At 53.3% G+C, this 10477-nt stretch overlaps 1 protein-coding gene across 1 annotated transcript; it reads left to right on the top strand.

Moving 5' to 3' along the window:
• The first annotated feature begins 36 nt into the window (after window positions 1-36).
• Window positions 37-5843, top strand: ZNF565 (zinc finger protein 565). Its single transcript, XM_064700850.1, has 3 exons — window positions 37-401; window positions 2247-2325; window positions 2511-5843. The coding sequence occupies exons 1-3, from the start codon at window positions 309-311 to the stop codon at window positions 3701-3703; spliced, it is 1365 nt and encodes a 454-aa protein (XP_064556920.1). The 5' UTR covers window positions 37-308; the 3' UTR covers window positions 3704-5843.
• Window positions 5844-10477: the final 4634 nt, after the last annotated feature.

A 10477-nucleotide genomic window follows, 5' to 3' on the forward strand; every position in this document is an offset into this window, starting at 1 on the left:
CCTGCGGTTTGGCCCCGCCCAGCGCCGGCTGCAGCCGCGTCCGGGCGCTGTTTGCTCCCAGTTCCCTCCCAGTGCTCCCAGTAAGAGCGGGACTGGCAGGGAAAGCGCTCCGAGTTCCTTCCCGCTGATCTCAGGATCGGTCCCGGTGCTCCCAGGATCGCTCCCAGTGCCGCGCGGGACGGGGTTGTTTCGGAACCCGCCCCCCAGGGCAGAGCGCGGCTGCTTCTGGGTGTCGGCACTGCCCGGGCCGGGCTGGGACGGAGGAGGAGCGGGAGGAAGAGGAGGGAGACCGGAACAAGAGAACGAAGATGAGCATCCCCAACACCACGGGACTCCCCCGCCCGCACGCTCCGGCCGCAGCTCCCCCCGCTCCGGCTGCATCGTCCCCCCGGAACCCGCAGGTGAGCGGGGAGGGGGAGCCCCAAATCCATCGGCGGGGCGGGGGGGGACCGCTCCGGAAGGATTTTTTTTGTGGGACAGGGGATGTTTGGGTCTTGCAGGACCCCAAAGCTGGGCCGGAAATGCCCCTGCAGGGATCTTGGGGGGGGGGTCCCACTTTGCGATCGCCCCGGACCGGCAGGGAGGAGGAGATACCGGGTTTGGGGATACCCGCAAGAGCCAGGGGGAACGGGGAGCCCCTGTTTTGTTTGCCCAATTATCCCATCATCAAAAAAAACCAAACAATATTAGAGGTAGCAGCAATTTTAATTGAATAGTTTAGAAAATATATAAAATTGGATACACTTGAAATACTGACAATATAATTTGATTAAAAGAAGGGATAATTTGGTTCCAATAATAGCGCATAAGTAAAAGATAACCGCAGGGTACGGAGTGCAGGGTTCTGCACCCTTGCCACCTCACGTACAAGCTTGCCAAGTGAAGTTTCCCCCCTTATATGCCATGTGTCAATGCCATGTCCTCCCATTTTCCATTCATCACACTTCTACCTCCGCCCTCATCACCTTTACCGTGCATGCTCCACCACTCGTTTTGGTGGTCGCACAAGTCTTTGGGGGTCGTTTTTGATGAAGACCTCTCCTCTTCTTCGATGTCCTTCAACTCACCCCTGGGTTACACATGTGCCCCAAGCCATACAATGTAAGCCAAAAGTAACATATTATTACATTTAAGTCTCAAAGCAATAAATCTCTTATAGCTGGCTTTTTCCTGAGACCCAACGAGATTTTCCCTTCTTTTTCCTAATTTTTAGTAACTGTTATCTCTTGCTTTTTCCTGTCCCTGAACTTTTGCAGGGAAGGGGGGGGATGTGGAACCGCTCCTCTCCCTTTCTTTCTTGGCATTACAACTTTTAACTGTTTTATTATTGTTTCCAAATATTAATTACTGTATCAATATTGATTATTGTTTCAATTTTGTGGGCACGCATCGTACCTATTTACCACACCCCGGAGCAGGGAGAGCGCAGAGGGGCGATCCCGGAGCCGGGGGACAAACCGGCTGCCTGGAGGGGTGCGGGAGGCTGGGGATGAGCGGGCTCCGGGCGCCCCGAGGCTGAAAGGGGCGCTGACTTCTCCAGCTGCACTTGGGCAGCGGGACCATCAAAGCCAACACACTCAACCTTGTTTTCCCCCTGTTATAAATGATCGACGAGAAAGCCAAATTTATAAATGGGAAAGATTTTATTTTCGCTACCAGAAATACGCTCCTCAAAAAGCCACAGTCAAAGAGAGCATCGAGCCCGGGGTTGGCTCTGGGTGAACCTGGACTCGACCTCTATCGCATCGGATCTCCTTCTGTTCACAAATGCCGTCCCCGAGGGGGCTGTTTTTTACAGTTTTTTCTGCCCGAGTCAGGGGTGTCCCGATTTCTTGTCACCCCGCATAAGTATGAAGTTTCTTTTTACTGTGCAGGGCTGGACAATTGCTATTTCTTGGGCGGTGGTGGGCACTCATAATGTCAGGAGAAGTCCTGTATTCAGATGTATGTTTTTAACCACCTGGGTTATCTTGATTGATTATACTTATCAAGTACTGATCGTCCTTGGGTGTTCCCGGTGGTTCCAGGGGAAGCCCATCTTTGCACCAGCCAGGTTATTTCATTTGCTAAGGTGGCATTCTTTTCCTGCTGCCACCAGGAGTTTCACAGCTTCAGTGAGGTAATCTGTCTCTAGGTTGTCCATGGTCAGAGGCTCCTGTGATGTTTAATTTATTTTCAATTGATTTTTATACATTTTCCCCCTACACATGAATTACTTTACATTACATATTACACCTCCACACCAGGATTTCCCATTCCCAAACCTTGGCCTGATGCAGGAGGAGGAGGAGGCTGCAAGGAAGATGTCCCGGGAGCTTAAAGCAGGTGAGGAGGAAGTCAGTGCCCCTTTCCCCCTCTCTCCTGCTCCATCTCCCAGCCCAGCACGGCCCCCAGCTGCAGGACCACCCTGCTGCCAAAGCTGTCCTGCTGGGGACGCACTGGGGGATCTCCTTGTCCTTCCCTGTGGCACGGAGGCAAATCCCATCCTCTCCTTGTCTTTCCTCCCCCAGAGCAGGAGCTGAGCATGGAGAGCAGGGAGGAGAAATCCCCACAGCAGAACCTCGTGGAAGAGGCTGTTTTGAGCGGCTCCACAGCACAAGAACCCAATGCGGAGGAAAAGCCCCAGAGACCCCACATGAGGAGGGGCTGCAAACGCCGATCATGGGGATCTGAGGAGGAAAGACCCACCCTGGACCGGGGAGGCGGCCGGAGCTCAGAGCTGGGAGTCCATGAGCAGGTTCAGGATGGGGAGAAGCCCCACAAGTGCTCAGAATGTGGGAAGAGCTTCAATTTCAGATCCAAGCTGATCCGCCACATGAGAATCCACGTTGGGGAAGGGCCCTACATATGTGGGGAGTGTGGGAAGAGCTTCAGGATGAACTCTGAACTGACCATCCACCAGAGAAATCACACCGGGGAACAGCTCTACGAGTGTGATAAATGCAGGAAGAGGTTTCGGAGCAGTTCCTGTCTCGTCAGGCATCAGCGGAGTCACACAGATGAGAGGCCCTTTTGCTGCCCCCATTGTGCAAAGAGCTTCAAGGACAAGTTTGTCCTCATCATCCACCTGCGCACCCACAGCGGGGAGAGGCCCTACGAGTGTGCTGAGTGTGGAAAGAGCTTCGCCCAGCACTCCACCCTGACTGCCCACCTGAGGACCCACACGGGGGAACGGCCCTACGAGTGTGCTGAGTGTGGGAAGGGCTTCAGGACGAACTCTGAACTGACCATCCACCAGCGAAGCCACACCGGGGAACGGCCCTATAAGTGTGAGGAGTGTGGGCAGAGCTTCCACAAGAGCTGCCACCTGACCCGGCACATGCGAATCCACACAGGGCTGAAACGCCCATACAAGCATGGGGAGTGTAAGTGTGAGCAGTGTGGGAAGAGCTTGAGGTCGAGGTCTGAACTGATTGTCCACCAGCGTAGCCACACCGGGGAGAGGCCCTTCAAGTGTGAGGAGTGTGGGAAGAGCTTCATGTCAAAGTCCCACCTGGTTGGCCACCAGAAGATCCACACTGGGGAGAGGCCCTTCGAGTGCGATAAATGCAAGAAGACGTTTCCAATCAGCTCCAGTCTCATTCTGCACCAGCAGCTTCACACAGATGAGAGGCCCTTCCGCTGCCCTGACTGCGGGAAGGGCTTCACCCGCAACTGCAATCTCGTCACCCACCGGCGCATCCACACCAGGGAGAGGCCCTAAGAGTGTTCTGAGTGTGGGAAGAGCTTCTCAGAGAGGTCTGCCTTGAGCAGACACCAACAGAGCCACCACTAAGGGCAGCCCTGTGAGTGCCCCAAATGCAGGAACAGCTTCGTTCCCGTGACACCCTTTGTCTTCTGATTTTGGTCCTTTCCCCCCACTTTGATATTTTTCCCTCTGTTTTGGATCCTTTCCCCCTCTTTTGCGTCCCTTCTCCCTATTTTGTGTCTTTTCCTCCCTATTTTGGATCCTTTCTCTGTCCTTTGGGTCCTTTCGCTGTTTTGGGTCACTTCCCCCCTATTTAGGGTCTGTTCCCCCCTATTTTGGATCCTTTCCCTATTTTCCATCCTTCCTCCCAATTATGGGCATCCTCCCCTTTGACTTTGGCAAATTTTTGGGTGCATCCCGCCCTCCAACCCTCTCCCTACCCCTTAACCCCTCACCCCCTTCCCCTCAGGTGTGTCCTCAGTTGTGTCCCCAGCCGCCCCTCCACACCACATGGACTCAGTGCTCACCATCCTGGATGCCCTTGAGTCCCCAGCCCAGGACTGTGGATCTCCTTTTCCAGGAGTTCCAGAGCTGGCCTGGCTTCCAGGGGACACCAGTGACACTGGGGCTCGGGGTTGGTGACCTGGCAGGGTTGCTGGGATGGGGTTTGGGGTCATCTTGGCACTGACCGAGGGTCTTGTCCACTCTGCAGTGAGGAGTGGCCCTGGCCGGAGAGTATGGGATGGATGGGGCAGGAGAGGTTGGACCCTGGTCCAGATGGACACGAGACCATGGATCCCACTCTTGATGGACACTGGTCCAGATGGACATGAGACCATGGATCCCACTCTGGATGGACCCTGGTCCAGATGGACACCAGAGCCATGGATCCCACTCTGGATGGACCCTGGTCCAGATGGACACCAGAGCCATGGATCCCAGCTGGACACTGGTCTGAACAGCCCCTGGCCCTGCAGCCCCCCAGCCTGGCCATACCCTGGACCACACTACTGTCCCACACCACTGTCCCACCAGCCCATCCCAGTAGCCCCCAACCCAAAATCTCCCAAAATAAACCCAATTCCAGAACATCAGCTCCACATGGTCCCTGCAGAGTGAGAGGGAAACTGAGGCGAGGGCTGGGGGATGACTTTGGGGTGATTGGAAGGGATTTGGGACCCACCCTGGAGACCCCAGAATGAGCACCCACCCCTCAGATTGTCACCACAGCATCCAAGTCCCCCCAGCTGTTACATCAGGGGGACTCGAGGAGCCACTGTGACCCTGCAGTCCCTTTGAGAGGTGACCCATGGTGTCCCCTCGGTGTCACCGGTGTGTCCCCAGTGGGAGCAGCGGCATCACTTCCTGGGGCACAGGTAAAGGGGGAGGAGGAGGAGGTGAGGGTGGGGGAGTGCAGGGTCGCACAGCATCCTTGGGGGGGTGGAAGTGGTGAGGGAGACCCCGAAATGTGGTCAACCCCCCTCCTGTAGGATGTGGGTCACCCCTCTCTCTTTGGGGCGCTGGTGGCAAACTGGCGGGTGACGGTGACAAAAAGAGCAAGTGCCACTTCTGGGATGTACCAGAAAGGGGGTCCTGTGGTGCCACCAATACCCTCCCTGCAGAGGGGATGACAAAGGGAGAATCAGAGGGGTCTCCAGGGTGTGGGGGAGGGAGGGGAAGTGCGACGGGGGCGCAAAAGAAACAACTCCGGTCCCACATGGGGGTGGCAGTGATAGTGGAGCCCTGGAAAAAGTTAAAGATAGAATCTAAAATGTTAAGCTTTGTGTTTTTCCAGATCAACTGCACCTGCATAAGCAGTATGATAAATGATATAATTGTTAGATGTGATGATTGTTTAGTAATTAAATATAATTTTTATATAACCATAAGAAAAATCATGAGAAACTATGTTGGAAATTTAAAGGGGGGCTATGCTTAGCTGAAATCTATGTATACAATAGAACGATATAAGTTTAATAATTAACATGAAAGTTATATAACGATAGAGTATAAAAACATGATCATCTCAGATGTATGGTCGAAATCAGATTTGGGTAATACCTTGATTCCCAGAGCTCTTAAATAAAAAGCACCACATATAATCGCTCCGTGATTATGTGGTTTTCCCCCTGTCAGCCTGTCACCGTGTCACCCTGTCCCTGGCATGGGTGGGGACTGCGAGGGGCTGGCACGGGTCCCCACTGGCTGGGGACCCCCTAGATGGGCAGGAGAACCCAAAAAATTGGGACCCTTGGATTGGGCACCTCAAAAATTGGGACACCTGGATGGTTAGATTTGGAACCCCAAATTTTGGGAACCCCCAAGGCAGGGATGCCCACCCCACCATGCCCAAATCCAGCCCCTGGAGTCCCCAAAGTGACTACCCCCATCCCTACCCTCCAGCCCACAACCCCAAATCCAGCCCCAAAATTACTCCCTCCATCCCACCACGCCCAAATCCACCCCCAGGACCCCATAAAATTACTCTCCCCATCTCACCACCCTCAAATTCACCCCCAGAACCCCCAAACTCTTCTCCTGCCCCTCTCCAGCTGATGGAGGTGGAAGCCCCCCTGGCTTCCCCCCGAGCCCCCCGCCCAACTGAAGACCTACAGCTGGCACACTGGGACTGCTGCCACCCCCAGAGGGGACCCCAAAAGGGGTGGGGGGTCCTGGGGAGCCAGCACTGGGCACGGCTGCAGGGCTGGCCCTGTGCATGGCCTGTCATTGTCACACTGCCACACCCACTGGCATTGCCACCCCATGGACACGTACCCCCTGGCACTGTCACGGTCATGGTGGCACCTCCATGGCCATGTGCCCCTTGGTGTCACCACACCCATGGTGGCACATCCATGGCGTCCTGTCCCTTGGTGTCACCATACCCACGGTGGCATGTCTGTAACCACGTGTGCCCTGGTGTCACCACACCTGTGGTGGCACCTCCATGGCCAAGTGTCCCCTGCTGTCACCATACCCATGGTGATACCACCATGACCAGGTGTGTCCTGGTGTCACTACACCCATGGTGGCACCTCCATGGCCACCTGTTCCTTGGTGTCACCATACCCACGGTGGCATGTCCATAACCGCGTGTGTCCTGGTGTCACCACACCCATGGTGGCACCTCCATGGCTTCCTGTCCCCTTGTGTCACCACACCCATGGTGGCATCTCCATAGCCACCTGTACCCTTGTGTCACCACACCCTTTGTGGCAACTCCATTGCCACCTGTGCCCCATCCTGGCACCCCTGGTGGCATGACCAGGCCACCTGTCCCCCATCACTGCCACTCCCCCCATGGGTGACAGGGGCACAGGAGGCATCCATACCCTGTTCTGTCCCCTCCCATGGCTGGGAAGTCACCTGAGGTCCCCCTTACAAGCAGCCAGGAAGGAAGGGCATGGAATTGTCACAGTGTTACATCCCAACGCAGGGGAGACCATCCATAGGATGGGTGGAGGGGAATGCATCACAGGGGAGGAGCCCAGTGATGTAGGAGCGGGAACAGGAAAAAGGAGAAGGAGGGTCCTGGGCACCATTCTGCTGTGGTAAGGCAAAATTTGGCGCCACTTGGCCTGAGATGGTGGGTCTCCTCACAAGTCCAACACCATCCTGGCTAATAAAACTGGGCAGGGGAAGTGGGTAAGATGGCTTGAGAAGGAGGGTTAGGTTAGGGCTCAGCATGGCATGGCCAGCACCATCCTGAGGGAAGGACAGGAGAGGTCGAGAGATGGCGGAAAGCTGTGGCATTCCCACGCCTCTTGGCAGGTTGCTTCATTCGACCTTTCCTTAGGGGATGAGGGAGCAGGGATGTGAGGGGAGGAACACAGCAAATGGGGAGACAACTGGAGATCTAAACGTGTAACTTCTCCAAACTTCCCCCTGATTTTTTAACTGAATCATAAATAAAACAAAAAAGAAGATAAAAGTTCCCAACCTTAAAATTTTCCTCCATTTGTACAACAGCTATCTTTACCCCAACATTATCCCAAATTCAAGTGATAAAACTGATTCCCTCATAACATTCACAAAATATTTGAAAAGAAAATGAACAAAAGCTTTTAAATTCCCCTTTGAAAAACTAATTCCCCAAGCAACAAGGGTTAATTTAACTTGGGATATAAATCTCCCGCTGCAGAATGGTGAATCTTGTGCCCATTCTGCAGTCTTCCCACCCAAAGATTTAAAATGAGAAAACAAAATAAAAGGGTGACTGTCACAGACACATATTATGAAAACTCTTTCCTTAGGACTTTTCCTCCTGAGAAGCTGAAAGGCCTCAGAAACAAAATGTAAACAATGATTATCTGCTGCTGTGGAATGCTACAGGTGGATCTGTGATTGGCCTCATGTGGTTGTTTCTAATTAATGGCCAATCACAGTCAGCTGGCTCGGGCTCTCTGTCCGAGACACAAGCTCTTGTTATCATTCCTTTTCTATTCTTAGCTAGCCTTCTGATGAAATCCTTTCTTCTATTTAGTATGGTTTTAATTAGTATATATCATAAAATAATAAATCAAGCCTTCTGAAACATGGAGTCAGATTCTCGTCTCTTGCCTCTTCCTCGGACCCCTGTGAACACCGTCACACGTGACCCCAACCATAACATACTCAAACAATGGTGGGCCAGCAAAGGATCTTGTGGGGGTCTGTCACAGAGAGCATCCTGTAGTCCATAATTCTGCGGGCTTGCTGCTCTCTCCCTTCAGTGCACCCTGATAAAACTCAGAGCTTGCTTTGGGGTAGTGGCTGACCTGAAGGTGACATAAGGTGCACTGACACTGGACACGCTCTTCAGGGGTGTGAGATGAAGGTCCCTGTTCGGGTGCCACTTGTTGGAGTTCATGGTGGTGGTGGATGCAACATTCCCCAAGACCATCCTGCACCAATGGGCAGGAGCCACGAGGGCAGCAGCACACACCCAGAAACACAAACACACAGAGCAGCTCAGCAGTGAAGACATGGGAGGGTCCAGGCACGGTATAAGAGCCGAAATGAGGGATGCAGGACTGTTGTGGTGTGTTGCAATATCCTGTTTTACCTTCTCCCTTCCCCCTCGCCCCTCGCTGAGTGTGCCCTGTCAATCAGGCTAACATACCAGCAAGGCGTCGTGTGATAGGTGTCCCTAGTACCTTGAGACCCTGCCCCTTCACCTGGTTGGTGACTCACCTGTCCCCTCCCCTTCCCCTGTCCTGAGCTTAAAATGTGAATGAGACCATGCGGCTTCATTCTGTTATCAGCAGTAGCCCAGTGCAGACATATCTGTGCTCATGGAATAAACATCTGGCTACCTTCTAGCAGAATCCATTCCCTTTCTCTCCACCATCGCCAGAAGCTCTCCCCTGAGGAGAACGGAGTCCTGTCTTGTGCCCCGCTGCACTTTGCCGCCAGCCAAGGTACCTCTGGGGTTAAACACCACAGTGCTGCCTCTGGCCAAGCAGCGAAGGTCAGAACTGGCCTAGGCACCATCTAACTGGTTATATTGGGATACATATTCCAATATATTGGCGTCCCTGGGTGGGCTCGACTCTGCAGCCCGAAAAAGGACTCGCAGTTCCTCAGAGAAGCTTCTGCCAGCCGTGCATCCAGCTGAAAGGAGCCTGGCTTCAAGACTCCCAGCTAGAGACTTTGGGAATATTCCCAGAAAAAGTTTCGTGGACTGTTCGGTGCCTTCTGGAAAGCCCAGCTTCATTGTGGTGAGCACATTTTCCAGAGGGAGAAAAGGGCAGCCTCTCTTGCACCCAGAGAGAGGTCCTTTTCCGGTGGAGACCTGCCTGCCTGTACCCAGCCTACAGCTTCCATTTCACGTGAGTATCTCTGCTTTCGGTAGAGCAGAAGCTCAAAAACAGACTCTGCCGCGAGTTCTGTTCCTTTTTGCCTTTGCATTTTGGCTGCGCAGCCCCACAGACGAGAATTCATAGCGTTCTAGTGTTAGCTTTCCTGCTGCGTGTTTCACTGTTTTTTAGAATTCGCGCCGGAGCGGGATCGCTCTCTGCCCTTCCCCCCCCCGGCTCAGCAGCGTGTTCAGACACGTGTTAGGAGACTCTCTTTCTCTTTCTCTTTGCGGGGGAGGGGGGGGCTCTCTTTCCACGTGGCTGCGGGGTCGGGAGTGCTCTGCACACGCGGCGGCGGGGGGGGGGCGTCCCGGTTTCGGCTGCCACGTGGCGTGGCTGCTGCCTCTGCTCCGCGGGGGGGTTGCATTCCACGGCGGGGGAGGCTTTGTTTCTGCCTCGGTTCGGCAGGGTGTGCCGGTTCGGCAGGGCGTGCCCTGCCGCCGCTGCCCGGGAATTTTAAAAGCAGTATATACAGCTGCATTGTGAAGCTTTTGTCTGCTCGTTATCGCTTTCTATCTGTGGTTTTTTTTAGAAATTGGTAGCTGATTTTAGCTTTGTTTTTGGTCAGGCGGGATTAAGTACTTTGCTTTTTAACATGGGTTCCAAACTTAGCATTGTACAAAGGGGAGTGTATTATCATATTGTTAGCATTTTAATCAAGAGTAATGTGAAATTCTCTAAAGGAAAATTGAAACAGTTTATAAGATGGCTTTTTCTGCAGTTCCCAAACATTTCCCTGAAGAAATCCACAATATTCAATTCTGGGATAAAGTTGGGAATGAATTGATAACCTTAGGACAATCTGGCAAATTACCCTCAGCTAAATTTGTGTTCTGGAGTTTGCAAATTCGAACAGCATTGCTCAAACAAAAGGAAATGGAGAAAAAGCCAAATGTAAAGCCATGTGCCTCTGCTCTCCCTGTTCCTCCCTCTCCCTCTAAAACCCCTAAAC

This window comes from Zonotrichia leucophrys, unplaced genomic scaffold (assembly GCF_028769735.1).
Source record: "Zonotrichia leucophrys gambelii isolate GWCS_2022_RI unplaced genomic scaffold, RI_Zleu_2.0 Scaffold_233_80496, whole genome shotgun sequence".
Taxonomy (NCBI): domain Eukaryota; kingdom Metazoa; phylum Chordata; class Aves; order Passeriformes; family Passerellidae; genus Zonotrichia; species Zonotrichia leucophrys.

Excerpts from the sequence above, each read along its gene's own strand:
- ZNF565 (XM_064700850.1), top strand. The coding sequence starts at position 309 with ATGAGCATCCCCAACACCACGGGACTCCCCCGCCCGCACGCTCCGGCC. Across the intron at positions 402-2,246 it reads CGTCCCCCCGGAACCCGCAG|GATTTCCCATTCCCAAACCT; the intron begins GTGAGCGGGGAG and ends CCTCCACACCAG. Across the intron at positions 2,326-2,510 it reads GTCCCGGGAGCTTAAAGCAG|AGCAGGAGCTGAGCATGGAG; the intron begins GTGAGGAGGAAG and ends TTCCTCCCCCAG.